The 22,801-nt window shown below is 51.6% G+C and overlaps 5 protein-coding genes and 2 non-coding genes across 8 annotated transcripts; 4 read left to right on the forward strand and 3 right to left on the reverse strand.

Moving 5' to 3' along the window:
• Window positions 1-69: 69 nt before the first annotated feature.
• CAOG_03487 (rho GTPase activating protein 12) lies at window positions 70-3,109 on the reverse strand. The gene is made up of 5 exons (XM_004348342.2): window positions 1,195-3,109; window positions 1,000-1,098; window positions 680-889; window positions 496-601; window positions 70-417 (listed from the first exon to the last, which is right to left on the reverse strand). The coding sequence occupies exons 1-5, from the start codon at window positions 3,044-3,046 to the stop codon at window positions 231-233; spliced, it is 2,454 nt and encodes an 817-aa protein (XP_004348392.1). The 5' UTR covers window positions 3,047-3,109; the 3' UTR covers window positions 70-230.
• Window positions 3,110-3,779: 670 nt separating this feature from the next.
• On the forward strand, window positions 3,780-7,176 carry CAOG_03488 (SFRS protein kinase 1). The gene is made up of 11 exons (XM_004348343.2): window positions 3,780-3,816; window positions 4,317-4,650; window positions 4,756-4,814; window positions 4,882-4,990; window positions 5,081-5,256; window positions 5,382-5,695; window positions 5,794-5,879; window positions 6,013-6,346; window positions 6,453-6,522; window positions 6,635-6,727; window positions 6,875-7,176. Exons 1-11 carry the CDS (start codon window positions 3,798-3,800, stop codon window positions 7,102-7,104), a joined length of 1,824 nt encoding a protein of 607 aa, XP_004348393.1. The 5' UTR covers window positions 3,780-3,797; the 3' UTR covers window positions 7,105-7,176.
• Window positions 7,177-7,312: 136 nt separating this feature from the next.
• On the forward strand, window positions 7,313-8,006 carry CAOG_03489 (hypothetical protein; the record flags this gene model as incomplete). Its single annotated transcript, XM_004348344.1, has 4 exons — window positions 7,313-7,326; window positions 7,479-7,576; window positions 7,673-7,789; window positions 7,879-8,006. 4 exons carry the CDS (start codon window positions 7,313-7,315, stop codon window positions 8,004-8,006), a joined length of 357 nt encoding a protein of 118 aa, XP_004348394.1.
• Window positions 8,007-8,576: 570 nt separating this feature from the next.
• Window positions 8,577-13,362, forward strand: CAOG_03490 (the record flags this gene model as incomplete). Of its 2 annotated transcripts, XM_004348345.2 has the most annotated exons (11): window positions 8,577-8,681; window positions 8,971-9,057; window positions 9,125-9,208; window positions 9,290-9,373; window positions 9,454-9,537; window positions 9,595-9,678; window positions 9,734-9,817; window positions 9,876-9,959; window positions 10,018-10,054; window positions 10,206-12,431; window positions 12,457-13,362. In XM_004348345.2, exons 1-11 carry the CDS (start codon window positions 8,635-8,637, stop codon window positions 13,360-13,362), a joined length of 3,807 nt encoding a protein of 1,268 aa, XP_004348395.2. In that variant the 5' UTR covers window positions 8,577-8,634. The 2 variants fall into 2 exon arrangements, with proteins under 2 accessions (XP_004348395.2, XP_011270314.1); XM_011272012.1 differs by lacking the exons at window positions 8,577-8,681; window positions 8,971-9,057; window positions 9,125-9,208; ... (4 more) ...; window positions 9,876-9,959; window positions 10,018-10,054 and adding an exon at window positions 10,060-10,089 and having other exon boundaries at window positions 10,163-12,431.
• A 691-nt stretch (window positions 13,363-14,053) lies between these two features.
• On the reverse strand, window positions 14,054-14,169 carry CAOG_09516. Its single transcript, XR_889827.1, has one exon. It is a non-coding gene; the product is annotated as a 5S ribosomal RNA (ribosomal RNA).
• Window positions 14,170-15,280: 1,111 nt separating this feature from the next.
• Window positions 15,281-15,352, reverse strand: CAOG_09521. Its single transcript has one exon. It is a non-coding gene; the product is annotated as a tRNA-Val (tRNA).
• A 211-nt stretch (window positions 15,353-15,563) lies between these two features.
• Window positions 15,564-20,725, forward strand: CAOG_03491 (hypothetical protein). Its single transcript, XM_004348346.2, has 10 exons — window positions 15,564-16,154; window positions 16,908-17,732; window positions 17,859-18,083; window positions 18,170-18,433; window positions 18,532-18,639; window positions 18,716-19,000; window positions 19,074-19,232; window positions 19,349-19,538; window positions 19,653-19,809; window positions 19,914-20,725. Exons 1-10 carry the CDS (start codon window positions 15,606-15,608, stop codon window positions 20,554-20,556), a joined length of 3,405 nt encoding a protein of 1,134 aa, XP_004348396.2. The 5' UTR covers window positions 15,564-15,605; the 3' UTR covers window positions 20,557-20,725.
• Window positions 20,726-22,801: the final 2,076 nt, after the last annotated feature.

Genomic DNA, 22,801 nt, shown 5'->3' on the forward strand with positions numbered 1-22,801 from the left:
GTCTGCCTTCAACACTCTGTAGAGAGCACAGCAGAAGGCATCGTTGATGGTGATGTGAGGAGGACGTTGTTGCTCACGAAAAGCTTTTTAATTTCATCTTGTACAAATGTTCTCAACTGAAGGGGGCGAGGGTTGCTCCACTGATTGTTCATGTTCAAATAAGTTGCGCAAATCGAATATTAGTCCATTCTCACAACAATAGCGTTGTCTTGGGGAGGAGGGGGGTGGTGTTACGTCTCCTTGACAAATAGCTCAGTGTCGGACAAGGTCAAAATGTCAACCACGACTTGATTTTGGGAGCCAGAGTCACCAATAATACTCTCAGCGCTGGGGTTTTCAGCCCTCAGCAAGGTTGGTCCAAACACCACTGCAATATTCGAGATAGTCATTTTGTTCTCGGCGGATTGGCCAGCAACCCTGTCGGTAAGGCAAGCATTCGCGCAACGATGAGGACGCATGCAAAAGGAAACTCAACGAAGCAAAGTGTGCACTGACTGTCGTAAATGATTGGCTAAAAATCGCAACGTCTCAAAGTTGGGTTTTGGTAATTGAAACACGAGTGCTTTGATGGCAGGGTGGCGCTTGGCTGGAAGGGGGATTTCTGCAGGGTGAGACAAGTGGGAAAATGTGAGTCACATGGTAAAGCTAGACAAAGGCGGCATGGCACGACGTGACTCACGAGCGGCTGCAATAAATGTATCGTAGAGACGGAAGGTGAAGAGCGAGTCGGAAAGCTCGCGAAAGTAGAGCTTGAGCAAACTGCCAACAATGTTGACATCGTCTACGTTGGAAAAGTCAATTGTGGACGAATCCGCGTTGATATCCGATCGATACTTTTGCACAACAGCTGCAGTGCCCGAGACACGATACATGCCCACAGAGGTCATTCCTGTTCAAAGAACCAAAAAAAAAACAGGAAGGAAATCACAAAGTGGTTTGACTGGTGAACATGACAGAAACACAAACGTCTGAGGGGTAAAAGTGAAAAAAAAAACTAACCTTGCTGCTCTACAAACTCGAGACATCGCCGAACCAGCAGAGGAACTGAGCCTCGCTCCCGCGAGCACTGGGCAGCAAGATCACCGCCAAATATCAAATCTGCAGAATGCGACAAGTGAGCGCACTATCGCCATGCCTGACGCACCTTTGACGACAACGACGATGAAGACGACAACAACGCTCGCGAATCCTCACCTTTATCTTTGGAAGATTTCTTCGAGTCCTCAGATTTACTCGCCAGCTTCTCCAGTTCCCGGATGCGCTCCTTTTCGGCCTTCTTGGCAATCTTGTCGCGCTCCTTCTCGTCTTCTTTGCGACGCTCTTCGTCCTTGCGAGCCTGTTTTTCTCGCTCCTTTTCCTCCTCTTTACGACGGTCCTCTTCCTTTCGGGCCTGCTTTTCGCGCTCGCGATCGGACGGTTCTCGCGTGGGTGATGCAGCGTTGAACGCCGGAGTAAGGTTCTTGTAATCAGGGTGTGCGGGAGCCCAGGATGCGCGCTTGACGATGCAGGCATTGATCTTGTTCACCCAGAGTGTGAGTGCCGAAGTGTCGTTGTCGTGCGCTTGCAGCAATATGCGATCGCGAGCGTTGCCGACTTCGACGGCAAACTTGTGCTTTCCAGACTCGGATGCGGCAGCGGCTGCCTCGATGTTGCCTTCTCGCAGCGACACGACGAGAACAGGTTCCTTGCTCTTCGCCTTGGCTTTCTCGTCCTTGAAGACAAAGATGGAATGGCCGCGCAGCACTGCAAAGCAGGGTGTCCACTTTTGCTTTTTGAGGTCTGCGCCGTCGACGCGCACTGCCTTGAACTGCAAGACGCCTTCAAACACGATTGGCTCGCCAGAGCTGCTGAGAGTGTGCGTGCGTTGGAGCGGGAAGGAGGTGTGGTCGGTCGCGTCCGAGTTGAGCGCCGACATGGACATGGACAAGCCGCTCGTCTGGCTGGCATTCGAGTGTGCACTCGTGTTGCTTCCCGTGCTGAGGTTGCGGTGGTGGTGCTGGTGCGGTTGGAGGTGCGCTGCCTTGGCTGGGCCGCGAAGAGCGGCAGCGGCAGCAGCAGACTGGACTTGCGCCTGCGACGTCAGCGACGCCTGCTGGACCACCGTGACATGCTGTGCCTGCTGCTGGACGACCTGCTGCTGGACGTGCAGCTGCGACATGGACATGGTGCGCGAGAGGCGCGGGGACGACGTGCCTTCCGTGGCCATCCCGACGGCTCCGTCCGCGTCATTGCGCCGCCGGGTGCTTGGAGACGTGCCTGGGGATGCGCTGGACGCCGCCCTGCTGAGCGGGTTGTTCTGCACGACGGCGGTGGCGGTGACGAGCGATCCGGTTGAGCCTCCCGCAGCGCCAATGCTCGTGCTAAACCCAGCCCTGGACCGCTCCGACGCCCTGCGGTTGAGCGCCTCGTCCGACCCTGCCATTGTTGGCGACGATGACGACGACGCTGTTGTTGCTCTGCTGCTGCTGGCAGCCCTCGAGACGGACGGGGACGACGCTCCGCTGCTGCTGCTGCTGCTGCTCGAGCCGTTCCCATTGCTTGCGTAGCTCTGTTGGTGCTGTTGCTGCTGCTGATGGTGGATGTTGTTGTTGTTGCTGCTGCTGCTATTACTACTACTGCTACTTGATGTGGTCGTCGTCGTCGTCGCTGTTGCTGTCGTCGTCGCTGTTGCTGTCGTCGTCGCTGCGGTCGTCGCTGCTGCGGTCGTCGTCGCTGCTGCGGTCTCAAAGTGCGCGACCCAGGCTTCGTACTCTTTCAGGGTCTCTGCAAAACCGAGCGCGATCGCCTCGTCGGTGGGGACGTCGCACACCCACGAGACAGGCAGGTTGCCGTGTCCGCTGTCGGTGAGCACGGTGAGCCAGCCAGAGCCAGCGTGCCGCTTGAGCACCAGGAAGCAGTCGCCCGGCTCAAACTCACAGCCGAACGCCGCCTGCTCCACCTCGCTCCCCGCCGTCGACGGATGCAGCGTCCGCACCACATCCAGCTCATCATCAGCTCCTGCTGCTGCTGCTGACACTCCGTCTTCGTCTCCCAACTCGTCGCTCATTCAAACAACAAAACGCTTCGGTTTTTTCGTTCTTGTGTGAAATGCAAAAAAAAAAAAAAAAAAAAAAAAAAAAAAAAAAAATGAAAAATGAAAAATGAAAGCAAAAAATTTTAAGGAATGACTTTTTTTTGTTTTTTGTCTCTCTTTCTCAGAAAATAAGAAGAATAAAGAAAAAAGAGAAAAAAGGATCAGAAAATCGTTGCATCATGTTGAATATCGCGCTTCTGAGTGTCGTGGTCGGTCGTTTTGCAGAGAGCGTCCTCGAAAGCGTTTTCGTTCGCTTTCAACACGTTGATCTACAACAAAAAAAGGCCTCAGGTAAAAAAACGATCTGTGTCCATATCATTACTGTACGGTTGGTCGCGATGTGTTCATGAGGACTTCTCAGACTCGGAAACGAGAGGTGCAAAACTGCAACGACGTACAGATTGGATTTGTCGCTCGGGTCGCTGATGTTGCCGCAATGCCATAAGTACACGGGGTCGCATGGAGACTTGATGTTCCAATCCTTCGCTGTACTCCCATCAGCAACGAATAACACGCCTCCCCTCTCCCCGAGGGAACAGAGATTCAACAACCTGAGCCGTTTCAGATACATTTCGGCCTTTTCGCAGAGAACAGCTCCCGCCATCGACGTGTGTCGAATTCACTACTTCGGCTGTGTTCAATCCGCATTGGACTTTTGATTGTCTGCGTCCTGGCTGGACCAAAGAGCTGAGCTCACTCGTTTTTCTCAGCACTCTGCTGAATCATGTCTGCTCGCAACAAAGGTGAGTTCATCACACGAGACGACTCGAGCGTCGTTTCACTGACAGTGTGAAGGGAGCTTTGGGCTGAGGTTATTTTCCCCCGTCTTCTTCTTCTTCTTCTTGTTCTTCTGCAATGGATGTGCTGGCTGGAGGAGCGACGGCCAACATAAAGCGCAGTTTGGCCATGTGTGTCGAGCCTGAATGAGAACCCACAGTAGAAGCACACGCACTCTCGTTCCGACGTCCCGAGCGATGCAAGTGCACCGCGTTCATTCAATCAATCCCGCTCTGTGGGGCTGTGCGAGGCGGATGACCACGCTCCAGACCAGACCAGCAGACCAAGCGCCAAAGAAAGCGACGATGACTGGACAAAGACGACCTTCTCGTTCCCTCTTCCTGTCCCCCACCACCACCCACCACCACCACCACTTCAGCTCTTATCGATTCGTTGCCGTTGCGTCGCTTTTGACTCGGAGTGTGCAAGAGCGAGTGTGGAGCTCACTGATGTGCTCATTGCGCAGGCCAATCGAGGAACAAGTTTCAGTCGTTGGCTGCATCGGGAACGACGTCCGGACCATCCTCACCCAGTAACGCTGCTGGCAATGCATCGTCGTCCAGCATCAAGCCACGGGGCTCGTCTGCGGCTGCGGCTGCGGCTGCGGCTGTGGCGGGGCCGGCTTCAATGACAAACGGAGCAAAGAATCCCAGCAAGAATTCAGCTACGTCCGCTCTTCCTGCTTCTGCATCATCTGCATCGGGATCCATTCCCACTACTGCTGCTGCTGCTCGCAGTGACCGTGGACACTACGATGACACCGACGATGGCAGCGACGAGGACAGCGACTATTCCGACCGGTGAGGGTTTTTTGGGAGCGTCGTCGGATTTTTCCAACATCGTGGCGCATTGCTAACGCTGTTCTTGTTGCTGTTGGCTGTTGGCTGTGTTTGCTCCACATCCAGGGACTCGGAATATCTATCAGAAAACGAAGAGCAGGAAGACGAAAAGGATTACGTACCAGGTACAGTGTTTGATGCGAGATAATGACTCAAATTTCAGTTCCTAACATAACATTTCTTGTTTCGCAGGAGGATACCACTTTGTCCAGATCCACGACGTCTACAACAGACGGTACCATGTTATTCGCAAGCTCGGCTGGGGGCACTTTTCTACCGTATGGCTCTGCGCAGATCTCCAGTACGCTACTTTACGCGGCTCGTTGTTCATTTGCTGTGTTGCCAGTGTATCGGCTTGCTCATCATCATTCGCTCCAACTATTGAATGCAGAACGAAGGAATATGTGGCACTGAAAGTCGTCAAGAGCTCGCAGCATTACGCGGATGCTGCTCGGGACGAAATTCAATTGCTTCGTGCTGTTCTCACATCGGATGTCAACGATCCCGGGCGTTCAAGAGTTGTCAGATTATTGGATGACTTTGAAATCCGCGGTCCCAACGGCACTCGTAGGGCATTGTTTTCTGCTTTCATGACTTTTTGCTGTTACGGCCTCACCCAGATCTGTGCCTCCACTCATGCCATGTGATCTGTTCTCTTGTTTTTTGTTTGTTTGTTTGTTTGTTATTTGCAGACGTTTGCATGGTGTTCGAGGTTCTTGGAGAGAATCTGCTCAAGATTATGACCCGAAATGACTTTAAAGGCATCTCTATCAAATTAGTGCGCCAGATCGCCTTCCAGACACTTCAGGCCCTCCACTACATGCACTCCAAGTGCGCCATCATTCACACAGACCTCAAGCCCGAGAATATTCTTCTGACGATGCCCGGAGACGATCTCATCAAGCTTGTTGCCGGCGCGGAAGAAGCGGCTAAAACTCGCTCTGGTTGCGCCACTGGAAAGCCAAGGAGCACCCCGGCAGCCCTTCTTAGTGATTCCTCTGTGAAGGTTAGTACGACGATACGTTCGTTTGCAAAAGCGGGAGCCATTACACTCAGCTGCTGGTGCTTTTCGCTTTTCGCTTTTTGGCTGTTGGCCTGGGTCAGCTTTCTCGTGCGCAAAAGAAGCGATTAAAGGCCAAGTTGAAAAAGAAGCAGGCGCAGCAAGCGTCTACGCAGTCCGAGGCGCACGTGTAAGTGACATCTTGGGGTGTACCGTTGTCTAGTTTTTGCGAGATTTTATTGACTGACTTTACACTGGTCGCGTTTGATTCACTGCTCTTGCTGCGTTGATGCTTGTATGGTTGGCATTGAATGATCGGTTAGCGAGTCGGATGATGGGGAGGCTAGCGATGATACAATTCCGATGGAAGTTGGGTCGCCCCCTTCTTCGGCTTCGTTTGGCCCGATTCATGAGCATGACGAAAGCGCTGACGCCAGCCCTGTGCTTGGATCTGCTGTCGTTATACCTCCGTACTCGATCTTGCCGCAGCCCCCATCAGGCTTTGAGTTGGACGTCAAAATTGCAGACCTCGGCAATGCGTGCTGGGTCCACAAGCATTTCACAGATGACATTCAAACCCGTCAGTACCGCTCACCTGAGGTCTTGCTCGGGGCCAACTATGACACTTCGGCCGATATTTGGAGTTCTGCGTGTCTGGTATGTTGGGGGTTCGATGGTTTTGCGTTTAATGTTTGATTCTACTGTGTGTTTTGGTCGATTCACGTCTCTCCTCACTCGAATCCTTTTCCACTTTATTGCCTAGTTTTTCGAGCTGCTCACTGGCGAGTTCCTGTTTGAGCCAAAGACTGGACGAGATTATTCTCGAGACGAAGGTAACAGCAGACCTACTCGGTGTTTGCATGCTTCCAACTTGGTGGCCGTTTCTGTATTCTGACTCTGATTTTTGGGGATTTTATGTGTAATTGCTTGTGATGACATCCGTAGATCATATGGCTCTCATTCAGGAGTTAGTCGGGAAGATGCCGAAACACTTGGCCACCCGTGGCAAGTTTGCCAAGGAGATTTTCAATCGAAATGGTAGGCAGTATTGATGAATAATTGCGCTTTTTGTTTGGATGGAGCTCGTTGTTCAAGAGTGCTTTCGCTTGTCGGCGGGGGGTGGGGTTTGGTTGAAGCGTGCTGACAATTCGTGCGTTGAAAACTTGGCTTGACTATTTTTTGCAGGTGAGCTTCGACACATTGGAAAGCTTTGCATGTGGGGCCTTCGAGACGTCCTGGTGTCCAAGTACGCGATTGACTCGACTGATGCCGACTCGTTCTCCTCCTTCCTGCTTCCCATGCTTGAGCTCAACCCAGTGATGCGAGCTACAGCAGCGCAGTGCCTCCAACATCCATTCCTTGCTGAAGAGCGAGATATTTTTGAGTCCCGGCATGGCAAGCTCAGCTTTGAGTAGACATGTCGCGGTTCGGAGTGATGGGTTGAGCTGTTATTGATTAAACGCAATAATTTTTTGATTTTGAGTTCCAATCCCAGATTCGGTTGTATTCGGTTCCTGACCGACTGAGGTGGAGGTTCTGGTGCTCCTTTGTGAAATTGTGGTTGTCGTGTCGTTGGTTATGGTGCTGTGACTGAGAGAGAGTGCGAGTGATTTATGGGCAACGATGTCTTCTGGCAGGTATGGGTTTCTTATTGATCAACTGACTGACCTTCAATGTGCCCATCGCACCAACAGCCACACGACTATCACCCATACTAGACAAGCCCTTGCACACAAATTACAGACAAGAACGCTACAACAACCCAATCGTTCAACCGAGAGACTCCCAGCACTAGCATCCACACCACCGGTGCCGTCTTCAACCTGATCAATCTTCGCGCTCGCGTTATCATCTGTGGCCAGATTACTCAGTACAATGGCAAGCTTGGTGAGCTCTGCTTTCTCTTTTTGCGCGTCCTTCTTTTTTTGCGGAAGGGGGGTTGTGCGTACGACTGGTTTGCTGAAATCTGTTCAATGCGCGCAGATTCGGTGGAGATGGGACCGCGCTTCTTACACCGTCTGATTTACACGCGCGCGACCATCCAAGGCATTCTTGCGCGAGATTACGTTGATCGCATGGATGAGATGCTGCCTGTGATGAGTAAGCCGGAAAAGTCGCGCTCGAGATTGTTGTGTTTTTGCCAACGCTCTCCATGTCGGAACACCAACTTCCTTTGCTGTCTGGTGTAGTCGACTGGCTCAACTCTGGCAAGCTCAAGTACGAACAGACCGTCGTCGACGGGTTTGAACAGCTGCCGTCTGCTTTGAACGCCCTGTTCCACGGCAAGAATGTTGGCAAGATGCTCGTGCGTGCTTAAGCGAGCGGAGCCGGATGCGCGTGTTGCAGTGGAGCAATGTAGCAATGTTCATGGAACTCAAACGAAAAAAATAAAACTTTCAAACACACATCGCCAAAACGGAAAAAAACAAGATGCATTGCACACATCGCCAACTGGAAGACTTGAAATCGACGCAAAGTCACAAACTTTCAAAGTGCTCCGACCGCCCTGAATTTTAGCACACTATCTATCTTAATTATGTTGAACAAGAATATGAAGAGAGCCAGAGGCTGGGCGGTCTCTGGTTGATTCTGTCGATGCTGGTCGGTCCGAAACAGCAGCTCCCCCCCCCCATCTCGGCTGTTTTCGGAGATCGACGAAAGCAAAGTATAAACCCAACAACCCAATTCTGTTCAATAAACTTGTGCACTCTTTGTTTCTGCGTTATTGACGAAGGTTTGTTTTTGCTCACAAAAAGTGAAGATCATCCCATTGAAGATCAGCTCTGCTTCCATTCGGACTCGCTGATGGGAGGCTGCCATTGGGCTGTCGTTCCACCAAACACACGACTGTACGGGGGGACTGTCCGGCTGTGAAGCAGAAGACGACACGCGGAGTGTGAGTGACATGCGAAGCGAGCGAGCGGCTTCACACAGCTAAAGAACAGATGACTGCGATCACACTGCCTGAGCTTGTCCTCGGGCACAGCGACTGGTGCGAATATTGGAGTCACAAGCAAGTAGTCTGCAAGGGGGCCCAGTGCTGCAGAGGCCCGAGACTGGTGAGCTCGCAGCGGCTCAGAGAATCAGCAATCCAAAAGATAAGATGAAAGACTTGGGGAAATGTTTGACAGGTTGTCAAAACGACCTCGAAGAGCTGTGCACTTATGCCAAGCAAGCAAATAGGGTCGTGATTGGAGCTGGACGAAGTGGAAGGGGTGGGCAAATGGAGCAAAGACAACAAGGAGCGATTTCCACTCATTCGCTGTGATTTCTGTGTTCAGGTTTGCCATGTCGCTGTCTGACGAGGCGATGACGCCAGAACAGCGCGAGTTGTATGAGAGAGTCAAGAATGCGAGTAGTGAGCTTCCGTAAGAGAGCAAAGACAAAATCAAACAGCCGAAAGTGCTGAATTATGACACTGACATGAGGCGACAGTTTAAGTTGGCCTTGGATGTGTGATGTTGAAACGCAGACACTTGCTGAAGCACTCAAGGTGAACACGACGCTCACCCAGCTCGAGTAAGTTGACTGCCTGTAATGAATGAGATCGAGTGACGGATTCGGGTTGCCGAACTGTGGCACTGACAAGTGTCCCGTTAGCATCCCAAATCGATCACTTCGCGAGGATGGTGCGCAGGCAATAGCTGAAGCCCTCAAGGTGAACACTGCCCTCACCCAGCTCGAGTAAGTTGACTGGCAGCGATGAATGAGATCGAGGAACAGATTAGGGTTGCCGAACCGTGGCACTAACGATAGCTTGACAGCCTGCACAACAATCAGATTGGTGATGCTGGAGCACAGGCAATTGCTGAAGCACTCAAGGTGAACACAGCGCTCATCCAGCTCGAGTAAGTCGATTGATCAGCCAAATTCAACGACTGGTTCTTTCACTCAATGTTCGACAGTTTGAGCAGGAACCTGGTTGGTGACGCTGGCGCTCTTTCCATCTCAGAAGCACTCCGAGCGAATTCGACTTTGCAAAATCTCAAGTAAGCCGTTTCAACGTTGAATGCCCATCAACGCAACTCACTGAGCAATCGTTAGTCTGGGATCGAATCAGATCGGTGACGCTGGCGCCCGTTCCATCTCAGAAGCACTCCGACAGAATAAGACTTTGCAAATTCTCAGGTAAGCGTTTTCAGTGTTGCATGCCCACCAACTGCGCAACTCACTGTGCAATCGTTAGTCTGTGGTTTAATCAGATCGGAGACGCTGGGGCTCTTTCCATTTCAGAAGCACTTCGAGAGAATACGACCTTGCAAAAGCTCAAGTAAGCGTTTTCAATGATGAATGCCCAGCAACATCATTACTCACTGAGCAATCGTTAGTCTGGAGTTCAATCAGATCGGTTATGTGGAGGAAACGGTACTGCGCCACAGTATCCATCCAACCTTTCAGTTGTAAGTTCTCTGCTTCGTCCGAGTTTGTTCGTCAACGACTTCATTCTGCTCTTACGTTTCCTTCCAAATTCAGACGCATTGACATACAGGGGCGATCTGGTTCTGTTCGATGCCAGGAAGTTCGCGTGGTCGTGCTTGGCGATCCTTCAGTCGGCAAGACCTCACTTGTTAGGGGAATCGCCGACGGTTATGTTCGACAGGCGTTCTCCAATGTGTTTAATCTTGCCAAATCCACCGATGGTATTGATATTTCAACAGTCGTTCTGCGTGAGAAAGACAAATCCATGATTTTGATCATTTGGGATTTCGCTGGTCAAGAAGTCTATCTGGTTTCGCACCAGTTCTTTCTTCGTGAACGAACAGTCTACCTGGTCCTGTTTGACGTGCGTGAAGACTTGTCACTCCATTCGCGCCTTGCCTTTTGGCTCCGCAGCTTGCACGCTTGCGTTCCAAACGCCGATATCATTCTTGTTGGAACCCACATTGATGATCCGTCATACACTTCGGAGCGGCAGCAAGAGCAAAAACAAAATCTTGACAATCTGCTCAGCACCTTGCAAGAATCAAGGGTTTCGTTTAACGTGCGTTCGGCCGTCTACATCAACGCGCGGAACTCTACGGGGGCCCCGAGCATGCCGGAACTCAAGACTGCATTGTTTCAAGCTGGACAAGACATGCCGTTTTACACCCAACCGGTGGATGGCCGATACATTCAGTTCAGAGACTCGCTACGAAAGCGAGCTGATCAGTTGGTCGCCCAAAACAAACCGCCTCTCTGTCGATGGCATGAAATTGTCGAGCTTGGCCAGTCACTGGGTCTCAGCGGGCGAGCAATCGATGAATTCATGCAGCTCTTGCGTTTTCAAGGCTGGGTCGTTTTCCATCGTCTTGCCGATTCAGCGACCCAAGACCCGCCCGATGTTCTCGCGCTGCAACCAGCAACTCTCCTCGCTTCGATGAATGACATTGTCATCTTGAACCCTCAATGGTTCACGAAAACAGTCCTGACTGGAGTAATAACCCAGAGACCTCAAGATCGATGGGTCAAAGATGGCATTGTGACTCGCCAGGATCTGCTTCGAAACGCTTGGAAGGGCATCGATTCTGCGATTTGTGATCAGTTTGTGCTGCTCCTTCAGCGATACGAGCTCTTGTACAAGATGAGCGATGCCGATCAACCTGGAACCGATTCTGGCACTCGCTATGTCATCCCTTCGTACCTGCCAGCTTACGAGTTTGACCCGAGTAGATGGTCTCTGAAGCCTGCAGCGGGCGAGCCGCATGAAGTTGCCATTGTGATGGAGACAAAGTTTTTGCTGGAGGGATTTTTCTCGAGGCTGCTTGTGCGCTTTCACGAGCGGAAATTCAGTTTGACAGCGTGGAAAGATGCTGTTCTGGTCAATTGCGGCGGTCCTCGAGCACTACTCCGTGTTCATCGCAACGCTTCCAATGTGCGCCTCGAGTTTACCGTGCGTGGGCAACATCCAGAGGAGCTGCTGCCAACCCTGATTGAGATATTGGACAAGCTCAGTTCGGATTGGTATCCTGGAATCTCGTGGGAAACCTACCTGCGCTGTCCCATGCAGGTGCCTCATGACAAACCGTGCAGGTGGCTGCTCCGACCTCAAGTTCGAGACGCGGTGATTGACAAGATGAAAAACTTATCTTGTTCGCACACGCTCGCCACTTTCCGCAAGGAGGAATGGCTTCCTGTTCTCAGCTCGCTTTTGCAGCGTCGCTTGAACGCTGTTTCGCAACCCACACCGGAGGATATCGAAGCGCTACGGCAACTCGAGTGGCAACAAGCACCGTCGAACGAGACCCAAAGTTCGGTGACAGAAGCTGCATCGCCTGTCGCACCACTGGTTGCATCCGAACAGCGACCATTGCTGGCGCCAGCATTGCAGCCGATCATCGATGGACAAACCCAGCATCGAGATTTTGCGAACACAAGTACACCGCAATCTGGAATTTCCACGACTATTCCTCGAGTGGGTATGCAAGAGCTTTCTCAAGTTACTGGCAACTTTGCCGAATCACGGCGCATCGGGGGCGGCGGCTTTGGCAGTGTTTACGCCGGCATTTGGCGTGGTGCACACGTTGCTGTCAAGCGTTTGGCGGCGAATTCAAACCAAGGCATCGCTCAATTTGAGGCCGAGCTCGAATCCCTCTCTCGTTTTCGCCATTGCAACATTGTGACTATCATGTGCTATGCTCAAGAAGGCAACGAATGCTGCTTGGTGTACGAGCTGATGGCAAATGGTTCAGTCCGTGATCGTCTGGATTGCACGAACGGCACGCCTGCTCTGAGTTGGCCACAACGCCAGAGGATTGCCATCGAGGTTGCGCGCTATGCACTTTGTGCAGAATGCTATTCCAGATCAGCCGCTATTCCACTTGGATCTCAAGACGGACAATGTTTTGCTGGACACTCACTTTACTGCAAAAGTCGCCGATTTTGGATTGACGCGCTCCGTGCCAGCTCAGTTGGCTGCACAGAGCTACCTCCATACGCAGACCATTCGAGGAACTCGCCCTTACATTTGCCCTGAGTATCTTGATCACCACGTCGTTTCCATTCGAACGGACGTGTACTCGTACGGCATGATTTTGCTCGAGCTGCTGACTGGAAAGCTGCCTGGTATTGCACTTGCTAGCTCAGTGAAACGTGCGCTTAAACAGCAAGGTCGGCTCGATTCCGAGTTGGATGCGTCGATCACATGGAGCGCTGCAGACAAACTCGCTGCCACCGCACTCGCGCATCTTGCTATTGCTTGCCTGAAGCCTGATCGACACGACCGACCATCCTTTGGCGAGATTCTGTCAAAGATGAGCCAATCTGCCGATCAGGGCAACGCGCATGCTCATGCTGCAATTCCCCACAATCCCAGGATGGAGCATCATCTCAGAAGCATCAAGGAGCAGTCGCAACCTCATCGAAATTCGGATCTCGTGAGCTCTCACATGGAGCAGGAGCAGGAGCAGCAGCAGCACTCACAGGTTGCTGAGGTCGGAGCTGCACCTCTGAATCCTCATCACAGCGCCGTCAAGGAGTGGCTCTCTCCTACTTTAAACTCGATTGTCGTGAACGCTAGCATGCAGTCGCAGCGCTCGGAAGTCGCAGCTGCAGCAAATTCACCACTGTCTCATGATCAAAACAGCATCAATGAGCCGCTGCAGCATGCTGCAAACTCGATTGTCACGAACGCTAGCATGCAGTCGCAGCTTGGCTCCTTCAACGGATCGGACGTGAACCCAGATATCGATCACTAATGTTTCAACGCTCCAAGGACGGCCAAGTTGATGCCTTTGCTGTCACGCATGTGTTTGCGTGTGCTCAAGAAATGATTCAACGGCAGGACAAGTGCGTAGTTTGTCGTGTCGTCCCGACCGCGTAACTGCCGGGTTCTTTCGACCAGACGTTTGTTCCGTGAAGATGTTTGTTTTGGCGTTTTACTGTTTGTGCATGTGATTTGCTTTGATTCAACTTGTCAACCGATGCCCTTTTTTTCGTTCAAACTCGATCCTGTTGGCCTCTGTGTGAGTTGGCGAGTGGAATGGAAACGGAGGGATGGCGGTAATATTCTGTTGTGAGATCGAACGGGGTTGCTCGGTTTCATCGAGCGAAATAGGCTCACTTGACGCCAAATGCTCAATGTCAAATAACAACGGAGCGTGCGCTCGCTTCCAATCTCGGATCGTCATCTCAAAGTCGTCAATCGATTGGAACAAGTCCCGAGGCAGGTTTTGAACAGCATTGTCATGAATGAATTCTGCAACAATCATTTTCTCCCCGAATTGCCGTCCTCCGAAAACAGAAACACGAAACATCCAAACCGGTTCCGAGATACAAAGGTCAAGATTCTTACACGAGCACGAACCTTCCAAAAAAGCAAAAAAAAACCCTAGCACCGAAAGTAAACGCAAAGAAACTGAGACCAGAACAACAAACAACAAAAAAGAAGAGTTACAACAAGCAGTATTCCCGCGTGGTCTCCCACCGCAGTACTAACTACTCTCATGGTGGTTTAACTTCGCAGAGCGGAACGGGATGCGGTGCATTCCACCAGATATGGCCGTAACTGAAAGATGAATGGGGCAGGCAGAGTGAACAGCGGAACGTTCGAACGAGCAGAATCAAAGCGAGATTCCTCATCGATTCACGCGAATCTTGGTGCTTGTACCTGTCGTGAGTTGTTTATGTATTGTATGGTTGTTTTGAAAGTCAGTCTTGTTTTCTTTTCTCAAAATCCTCCGTTCTCATATTCTGAGCCTAGTTTCTGCACTTTCCAGCTCATCCCGCGAAACCTTCTGTACAACCAACCAAACACTCCCCCCCCCTTTCGAACAATGCTTCTTGTCAGAACCCAAGTTTGCGTCCGTCCAGCCGGCGAGGTTAGCCGGTGGTAGTTAATGAGGATTTAGCATATTTTGGTGTATTTGGATGCTTTTGGATAGTTGTCATTGCGCATTTTGTATCAATCAATCGACGTTACCTGGCCAATAGCTCTAAGCCCCAACCTGTGGGAATCGGAGTCTCACACAGGTTCTTGTGCAGTTGTAGTTGTCGTGTCGTTGGTTGTGGTGCTGTGACTGAGAGAGTACGAGTGATTTATGGGCAACGATGTCTTCCGGCAGGTATGGGTTTCTTAATGCTCGACTAACTGACGTCCAATTTGTCAATCCCACCAACAGCTACACGACTATCACCCATACTAGGCATGCCCTTGCATATAAAATACAGACAAGAACACCACAACAACCCAATCGTTCAACCGAGAGACTCCCAGCACTAACACCCACAGCGCCAGCGCGCTCAAAAACACCATCGACACATTTGCCATCACTTCCTTGTCGGTCGGTTGCCGATTCGATCAAAGAAAGCACAAAATCATATTTGTGACACGTCTATCAACTGCTGAGATTGCAGTTGACCTCGATGGAGAGCGAGAGGCAGCCTGAAAGTTGTAGTTTTTGTTTTTTTTGTTTTTTTTTTTCGTTTCGTTTTTCGTTGTTGGTTTTGGCGTTCTGCCATTCCGAAAACGACAACAACACCAACTACAGCAACAACAACAACACCAACTACAGCAACAACAACAACAACAACCAAAAAAAAAAAAAAAGCGAAGGGGAAGGCTGCATTGAAAAAACATGTAAAAAAAAACCCCAACAAAAAAGAACAAAAAAAACATGTCGCGCGTGAGTTTCGATCTCACGACCTTCTCAGTGTGAGTGAGATGCGCTACCACTACGCCAGCGCGACTTTTCGCTTGTGAGTGTCATGGGCAATTTAGTAGTTGTTAGTGCCGAGACGTGATTGAGATCGCGACCCTGCCGTCTGGAATTTTCTCCATCATGCCCTTTTGCCTGGGTCATATGGTCCAATCCAGATGTCTTGCGAGATTACCTTTCCTGCTTCCGACGTTTCATCAATCAAATCACAAGATTTTCAGCCCTCACTGTTTTTTTTTCCTTTGTCCTTTGTCCTTTTCCTTGATTCGTTTTCTGATTTTTGCATGTCTGCGAAGGTTGTGGAGCGCAAGGGCAAGTCGAAGCCAGCGCCACCTGCCCGCTCCGACGTACCGCCGTCCGAACATGCATCGTCGGCTGGGTCTGCAGCGGCCAAAGCGGTGATTTCGGCTGGGGAGCGCGGCCGGGCGAGTCATTCCCCCGTTAGCATCTCGCTGACATCGACCGAGGAGGACGAAACCGAGCACGAGGCGCGTCGCAGCCGCGGCATTGTGATTGACGGCGAGGCCGACACGGACTCGTCTGCAGCGGACAGCGGCAACAACAGCAGCAGCGACGACGACGACGACGACGACGACGGTGTTGTCAAGCGACCGAGCCCGTCGAACAAGAAGGATTTGTCGCTCATCTTTGGCGTGGATCCCGCTCGCGTCAAGCCTGGCCTCGTTGTCGGCGGTGGCAGCGGCAATGGCAGTGCCAGCAGCGGCGCCAGTCTCAACAGCAGCCTTGGCGGGAGCAACAGCAGTCTGAACGTTGACGCCGTGTTCCTCACTCCGGACGGATCGCTCGACAGCAGCGCGAGCAACAAGAGCAAGGCAAGTCGGAGAAACCCTTTTCCACGTTCCCAAGCAAACACTCTTGCGTTAACACAAGCGAACGACTTGCGATTGAAGCGAACGAGGCTGAAGAAGCAGATCAGCGGAACATTATCAAGAAAAAGGGAAAAAAAAACAAACAAAACCAAACAAAAATCATTCGAACGCGAACAAAACAAAAACAAAATAGGGGCAAAATTCAAACCGTGCTGAGCTGCAAGCGACGAGGGAAAGGACGACAAGGAGGATGAGGAGGACGATAAGAGAAGCGGCCTCAGAGCGCCGACTCAGCGACCGAGCGACAGAGCCGAAAAGAAAAAAAAAAAAAACAAAAAAAAAAGACAAGAAACGCATCGAACCAAATTCAAAAAAAAAAAGCAATCTGAGCAAATTTGAACATCCATTCGCAATCCGAAGGCTGGGGTTGACTCTTTATGGATGCATTGAAGTGGCACAGCATGCACCGACTGCGATTATGCTATTGCACTCTATCACGGAGGGGGGCGGGCAAAGTAGGGGTTGGTTTTAAAAGAGGGTTCTGTCTGTCGAACCACGCATTCGGCGTTGCGCAGTTCATTGCGTTCCTGAAGCCAACAACAAGTCAACAAAGATGAGAAGCAAAAAGCAACAACGAATGGAATTGCGTGCATACACACACATTGTGAAGTCTGGGTGTTTATTTGAAAAACAGAAATATTTGAGATGGTTGACGATTTTGCGGCTCACCATTTTGGCTTTCTCTCCCATCATCAGAGAAAATCAAAGCTCGGCATTGATTGGCACAGACTCTCGACCAGACTGAGCGGAGGTGGCTCGGACAGGAGTGGCTCCATGTCGCGGAACTCGTCCCAACGATCGTCCAAGGAGACGGCAAGCGCTGCCATCCCGCCCCGTACAGGCAATCTTTCCGCCTCTTCCAGTATCATTGCGAATGCAGCCTCAGTTTCTCCGAAATCCAGCATTCCTCGGTCTCCATCACAGGGAGATGCGGTCGGCAGCGAGCGATCGAGCTTCTCCTCGTCGCATTCGTCTCCTTTGGCCGTCCCGACGACTGGCACACCTCGTTCGCAGAGTGTCGACTATGGTCGTTCAGGACTGGGGTTCTCGTCGCACTCTCCATCAGAGTCTGGCGGCCTAACCCGCCAGGGAAACAAGTTCTTGAGCCAAATCAGTATTGCCAGCTCCTCAAGCGACCTGTCCGATATCATGGACCGACGCTCAGATTCAATCAGCTCCCCTGGCATCTACCACAGCAATTCGTCCCTCCATTCCCCCAACGGTGGCAGCCGTGCCGATTTGTCCATCACGCGGTCGTCCAACACCCCCTCCAACGACGGATCCCAAGACGACGATTCCGATGATGAGAGTGGCCTCCGTGTGGCAGAGCATCGTCGCTCGCGGCCGCATTCAATGGGCAAGCTTGGCAAGTTTTTCGGCGCCGAGCTCCAAGTGGGCACAGGCAGCGGGAGTCAGCATTCGCCTGGCACAATCTCGGCCCACAAAGGAGGGAAGCTTGGCAAGTTCTTTGGCACTGAGGTGTCGACGGCCTCCTCGTCTCAGGCCGAGTCTGTATTTGGTGTACGATACCCAGCTTGGTCGAACAAGATTGTTTGTTGTTGATTGTTTTTTTTTTTGAATTCGTTTTTTCGGTTTTTGGTTTCTTGGGTTTGGCTCACGTCTGCTCGGCCCACGCATTTGTCGCAGTCCACGCCCTCGCAATCAATGATCCACGAACTGGAGATTATGCAACTTTACGGGAAAGACACTCGGCACGAGTTGTCAAAGGAGAAGGAGCGCCACTGGACTAAGCTCGTTTCTCCTGACGTGTTGCGCAACTTGGATGACCGTACTCGCCGACACAACGAGAATGTTTGGGAGCTTTTTACATCCGAGGTCGACTTTATGGAGTTTTTGCTCATTGTCAAAGAGGTATGGTTGCTTGTCGTTGTTTGATCGATGGCGTTCGGGCTTGGCAATTCATGTTGTGCTCACCTTTCCCCGCCAACCCCATCCAGTGCTTTTTGCAACCCTTTGACGAGCTCCAAAGCAAAGGCTACTTGCACGAAGTCAACCGCAGTTCCATTTTCTCCAACTTTACCGACATCTTGGCATGCAGCGAACGAACTGCCTACGCCATCAAGCGCTCACTGGTCGATCGCTTGGATGGCCGTTCGGTAGCATCCCCGAGCCAAAGCAACGAAGAAGAGGACCATGGACCTGTGTTTGCTGGCAGCAACTCCATGCTTTCGACGGTGTTTGTCAATTCTCTCTTCAAGAATGTGAGCGATTGGTGTTTTTTTTTTGTTTGTTTTGGACTTGCATACGAAGTTGCTCTTCTGCCATTCTAACGTTTGCTATCTTGATTCCGCCTTCGTAGATTGAGTCTGACTTTAAAGACTTTCAAACGTACTGTCTTTTGCATTCGACCGTCTTGAAATATCTGAAAACGCTGGACAACAATTCTGACTTTGTCACGTTCCTCAAGGTTTGTCTGATTCTTTGCTTTTTGACCTGTTCCTGCGCTCGATGCTCACGTTGTCTTGTTGCATTCCGTTTGTCAGTGGTGTCAAGCGCGGCCGCTTTGCCGACGCCTGCAGCTCCGCGATTTGCTCGTTGCGCCTGTGCAGCGACTAACCAAGTATCCACTTCTCGTGCAAGGCATGATCAAACGGGTGCCAGCCGACCATGCTGCGCGGCTGACAGATACTTGCGAGCGGCTCAATCGATTTGTGGCCCAGATCAACGAGAAGATCAATCAACGCGAAAACTACAACAAGTTGACCGCCTTGCAGCAATCTCTCATTGTCTCTCCGGAAGCGGCCGAGGTGGATGGCGCTGCAGCAGTTGTATGTACAAAATCACCCTTGCTTGCCGCCTTGCGAACTGTTTTTCTCACGCGAGCTTGATCAAAATGAGCAGAGCATCAATCTCCTGGCCAACGATCGCAAGTTTGTTCTGGAAGGAAGGCTGAGCAAGGTTGGCAGCTTTGGCATGTACTCGGATCGTCACGCATTCTTGTTTTCCGACATGCTCCTCATCACAAAGCCCCAAAAGGATCAATTCGTGATGTATCGTGCGGTAAGGAGAGAGGCTCTTGAACTGATCGAGCCGCGCATTTTGTTTTGTGATTCGGGAGCCCGTCTCACTGACTGGTTTTACTTCACATTTTTGTCCTCCCCCCTTGATTCGGACAGCCAATTCCTCTCGCTGAGCTTCGACTTGTGCACGTCACTGAAGATTTGGTCAAGCACGGATTTATGGTTCGGCAGCTCAATTCGTCAGGCAGTATTTTGCGAGAGTACACCTTCATGGCGGAAAACGGGCAGGAAAAGTTGAAATGGATCCAGGCCATCACCGAAGCCATTGCTGTCGTATTGCGCGAAGGTTTGTTTCGAGACCTTGTTTTTTTTTTTTTTTTTTTTTTTTTCCCGATTTCGGTCGCCGTCCCGTTTTTCCCCCCCTAACTGCGATATTTCTTCTGCTTGATTTGTTTTGCAGTGTCTCAAAAAGCAAGCCAGAGTATTCGGTCCTGCGGCGATACCTTTGTTCGCATCGCATTGCCGGACGGATTGGGCCTTTCTCCTTCCACTACACTCAACATTTTTTCGCATACCACCATGCAAGAAATCACAGCGCTGGCATGTCGCAAGAAAGAGTAAGTCGATTGGTGGAGTGATTGCAGAGCTTTGTGTCGGTGTTGAATGTGATTCTTGATGCTCACCGTTTGTGACGCTCTGTTATATACGTTTGTTTGTACAGCTTGCCGCCATCCAGCTTTTTCCTCTCGCGACTGGTTTCCGACGCGCAACAGCAACCAATTGCGCTGTATCCAGGCGCGACCGCGGGCGATGTGGCTGCATCGCACTTGATGCTCGTCCTCAAACCCGGCGCTGTCGTTCCCGCGATTTCGCCAACTACCGCTGCTCGCTTTTCCTACGCACAGCCTTCTGTTGCGGTCGAGGACGCAACAAAATCCTTTGCTGTGCTCGAGGACCCGACAAAACCTTCAGTTGTGGCCGAGGATGCAACAAAGTCTTCTGGTTCGTCCAGTCCCGAAGGTTTCACGGCCAACTCGGCGCTTGAGATCGCCTTGGCAAAGATCAGCGCGCTCGAGCGGCGTGTAGCACAGCTGACCGAGCTCGTCTCCAAGAAGGACACGGACATTCAGGACATGCGGGACGAGTTTGCTTCCTTCATGTCCATGCTCGACAACAGAGCTCAGACGATCGCAGGACGTCTGCCAGGCGAAGAGGACGGGTCGGCACTTGTCGCGCGTCGATCCAGCTCTCCCGCGTCTCGTGCAAGCATCACCTCCACCTCGTATTCTGTGCCCGAGGAAGACGAGGAGCCGCCAACAATCCTTCGTATTGGGGACTCTCATCAAGCTGCTTCAGTCCTCTAGTATCCGCTGATTCAGCGCTTGTTCTCTCGCTCGCCTTCTGTTCCGCTCTTTGTTGTTAGTTTTTTTTGCTCATGTGTTATTTCGTCTCATTCACACAATTTATTATCTCAATCACTGTTCTTGTTGGTCAACGGTATATTTTTTGTTTGTCCGAACGCAATCGAACGTAGAAGCGTTGGGCTTTGCAAAATTTTCATTGAACAACAACAACACCATGGCATATCGTTTACTTTCGCCCACCACGTTCCTTCACTGATAAAACGAGGGCAGTGCCAGATTCTAGTTGATAGAAAGCAGGCGTAGTGTCCTTCAAGAATGTAGACGTGCCCGCAATCTGCAACTTTTGCTTGGCTGCTGGCATCAAAGTGTGCTCTTGAATCATGCTCTTCAATGTCACGAAGGAGGTCAGCACGGAATCCAATGTTAGCTGCAGCACTTGGCCGGAACATTGCCAGCCATTCTTGTCCCCGACAAGATTGGGAACTTGCACTTGGAGGAGAATAGGACCCTGAAGGTACAAGCAACAACAAAGTGAATGCAAAAACACCCTCCTCAGGGCAAAAGGCAAAAGAAAAAAGCGCGAAAGCGCATCGTACAGGATGGGTGGCTGCAAAATGTTGCTCTGCAGGTCCGATCGAGTCGTCCATTCGCACACGTTTGCTATCCGGCTCTTCGTTGGCGTCGCGGTCGGGTAGCCGCATGTCAAGCGGGGGTGCAAGGTTTGGCAGTTGCGGGGCCAAATTGACACCGTACTGACAAGTTGCAGTGGTGGAGGAAAAGCGAACGGGTACAAAAGAACAGAGAACATCAAGTAAGCACCCAGAACACTGGCCATTGAAACATTCACACACTTGCATGTCACCACAAGCAAAGAAAGCGGCCTGGAACAATTATGAACATTCTTACCATGCCGCCAGAAAGCGGGAGCAACGGCGCTGCATTGGGACGGGGCACGAATTGCTCATGCTGTTGCTGCGGAGGAGGAGGAGGAGCAACAGCTCCCAGCAATGGCGCGCGCGCAACGGGCGGACCGCCGCCCAACATTTGGAGACGATCGGAATGGATGGCTGCTCGGGCGCTCAAGGCTGCGGCGTACTGCGCCTGTGCCTCGGCCCCCAGCGCAACCGGCGGTGGTGGCATCTGTGGCGGGGGAAGCAAGGGCTGCGACTGCGATGGAAGCATAGGCGGAGGGAGCAAAGCAGTCGGCGGAGGCGGCGCGCCGTGCATGGGTGGACCTGGCAACAGTGGTGCTTGGCGGTTCTCAGACGCCGCAACTTCAAATGCACTCTCGGCAAACGCTGGTACGCCTGCACCCGAGGGCTCGAAAGCAGCAGCGTTGGCAGCTGCCAGCGCTGCAGCCTTCTCTGCATCCGAGGCGAAAATGTCTCCTCGGCGCTGGGCAAACTGCTTGAGCGTGCTGCCAATCTGCTCACCAGACGCAAACATGGCTTCAATCTCCTTCTTCTCGTGGAGCATTTTGTCGCGCTGTTCCATCCAGCGAGGATCCAACAGCTCAACACGAAGATGCTCGGCGAAATCGGCCAGCGGCACCTGTTCCTTGCATCGCGGACAAACCTGGTATGTCACCTTATCAAAGCCAGCGGCGGCACCGGCGCGCTGCTGCGCCTTCGGATCATAGCCGCGAACAACACGCGCTGCGCCTTGCACACCCGGGACGAGTGTCGGGGCGACAACCACTGGCGCTGCCGGAGCAGGGCCACTAGGAACACTGTCTCCGCCTTCATCTGTTGGGACAAACACGCAGACACCAGTGGCAACAGCAAAACGAGCATCCATTCAACGTGAGCAAGGAGAAACAGCAACAGCAACAGCAACAGCAGCAACAACAGCAGCAACAACAACAATAACAACAACAACAACAACAACAACAACAACAACAACAACAACAACAACAACAACAACAACAACAACAACAACAACAACAACAACAACAACAACAACAACAACAACAACAACAACAACAACAACAACAACAACAACAACAACAACAACAAAATGCAGCAGACCCGTACCTCCATCTGTTGCAGTCTCCTCTTGATGCATAAACTCTTGAATGCGCTGCTGAGCAACAGCGCGCATGCCGAGTTGCTCGGGCTTGATTGGAGGCGGCAGATCCGGGTCGTTCTCAAAGGAGGAGTACTCGACCGTTTCCACAATCACGAAATCATGCCAATCGATCGAGTTGTAGGCCACTGCAGCGCCAAAGGACACAACAAGTTTACAG

The sequence above is a fragment of the Capsaspora owczarzaki genome (assembly GCF_000151315.2).
Source record: "Capsaspora owczarzaki ATCC 30864 unplaced genomic scaffold supercont2.5, whole genome shotgun sequence".
In the NCBI taxonomy this organism is placed as follows: Eukaryota; class Filasterea; order Ministeriida; family Capsasporidae; genus Capsaspora; species Capsaspora owczarzaki.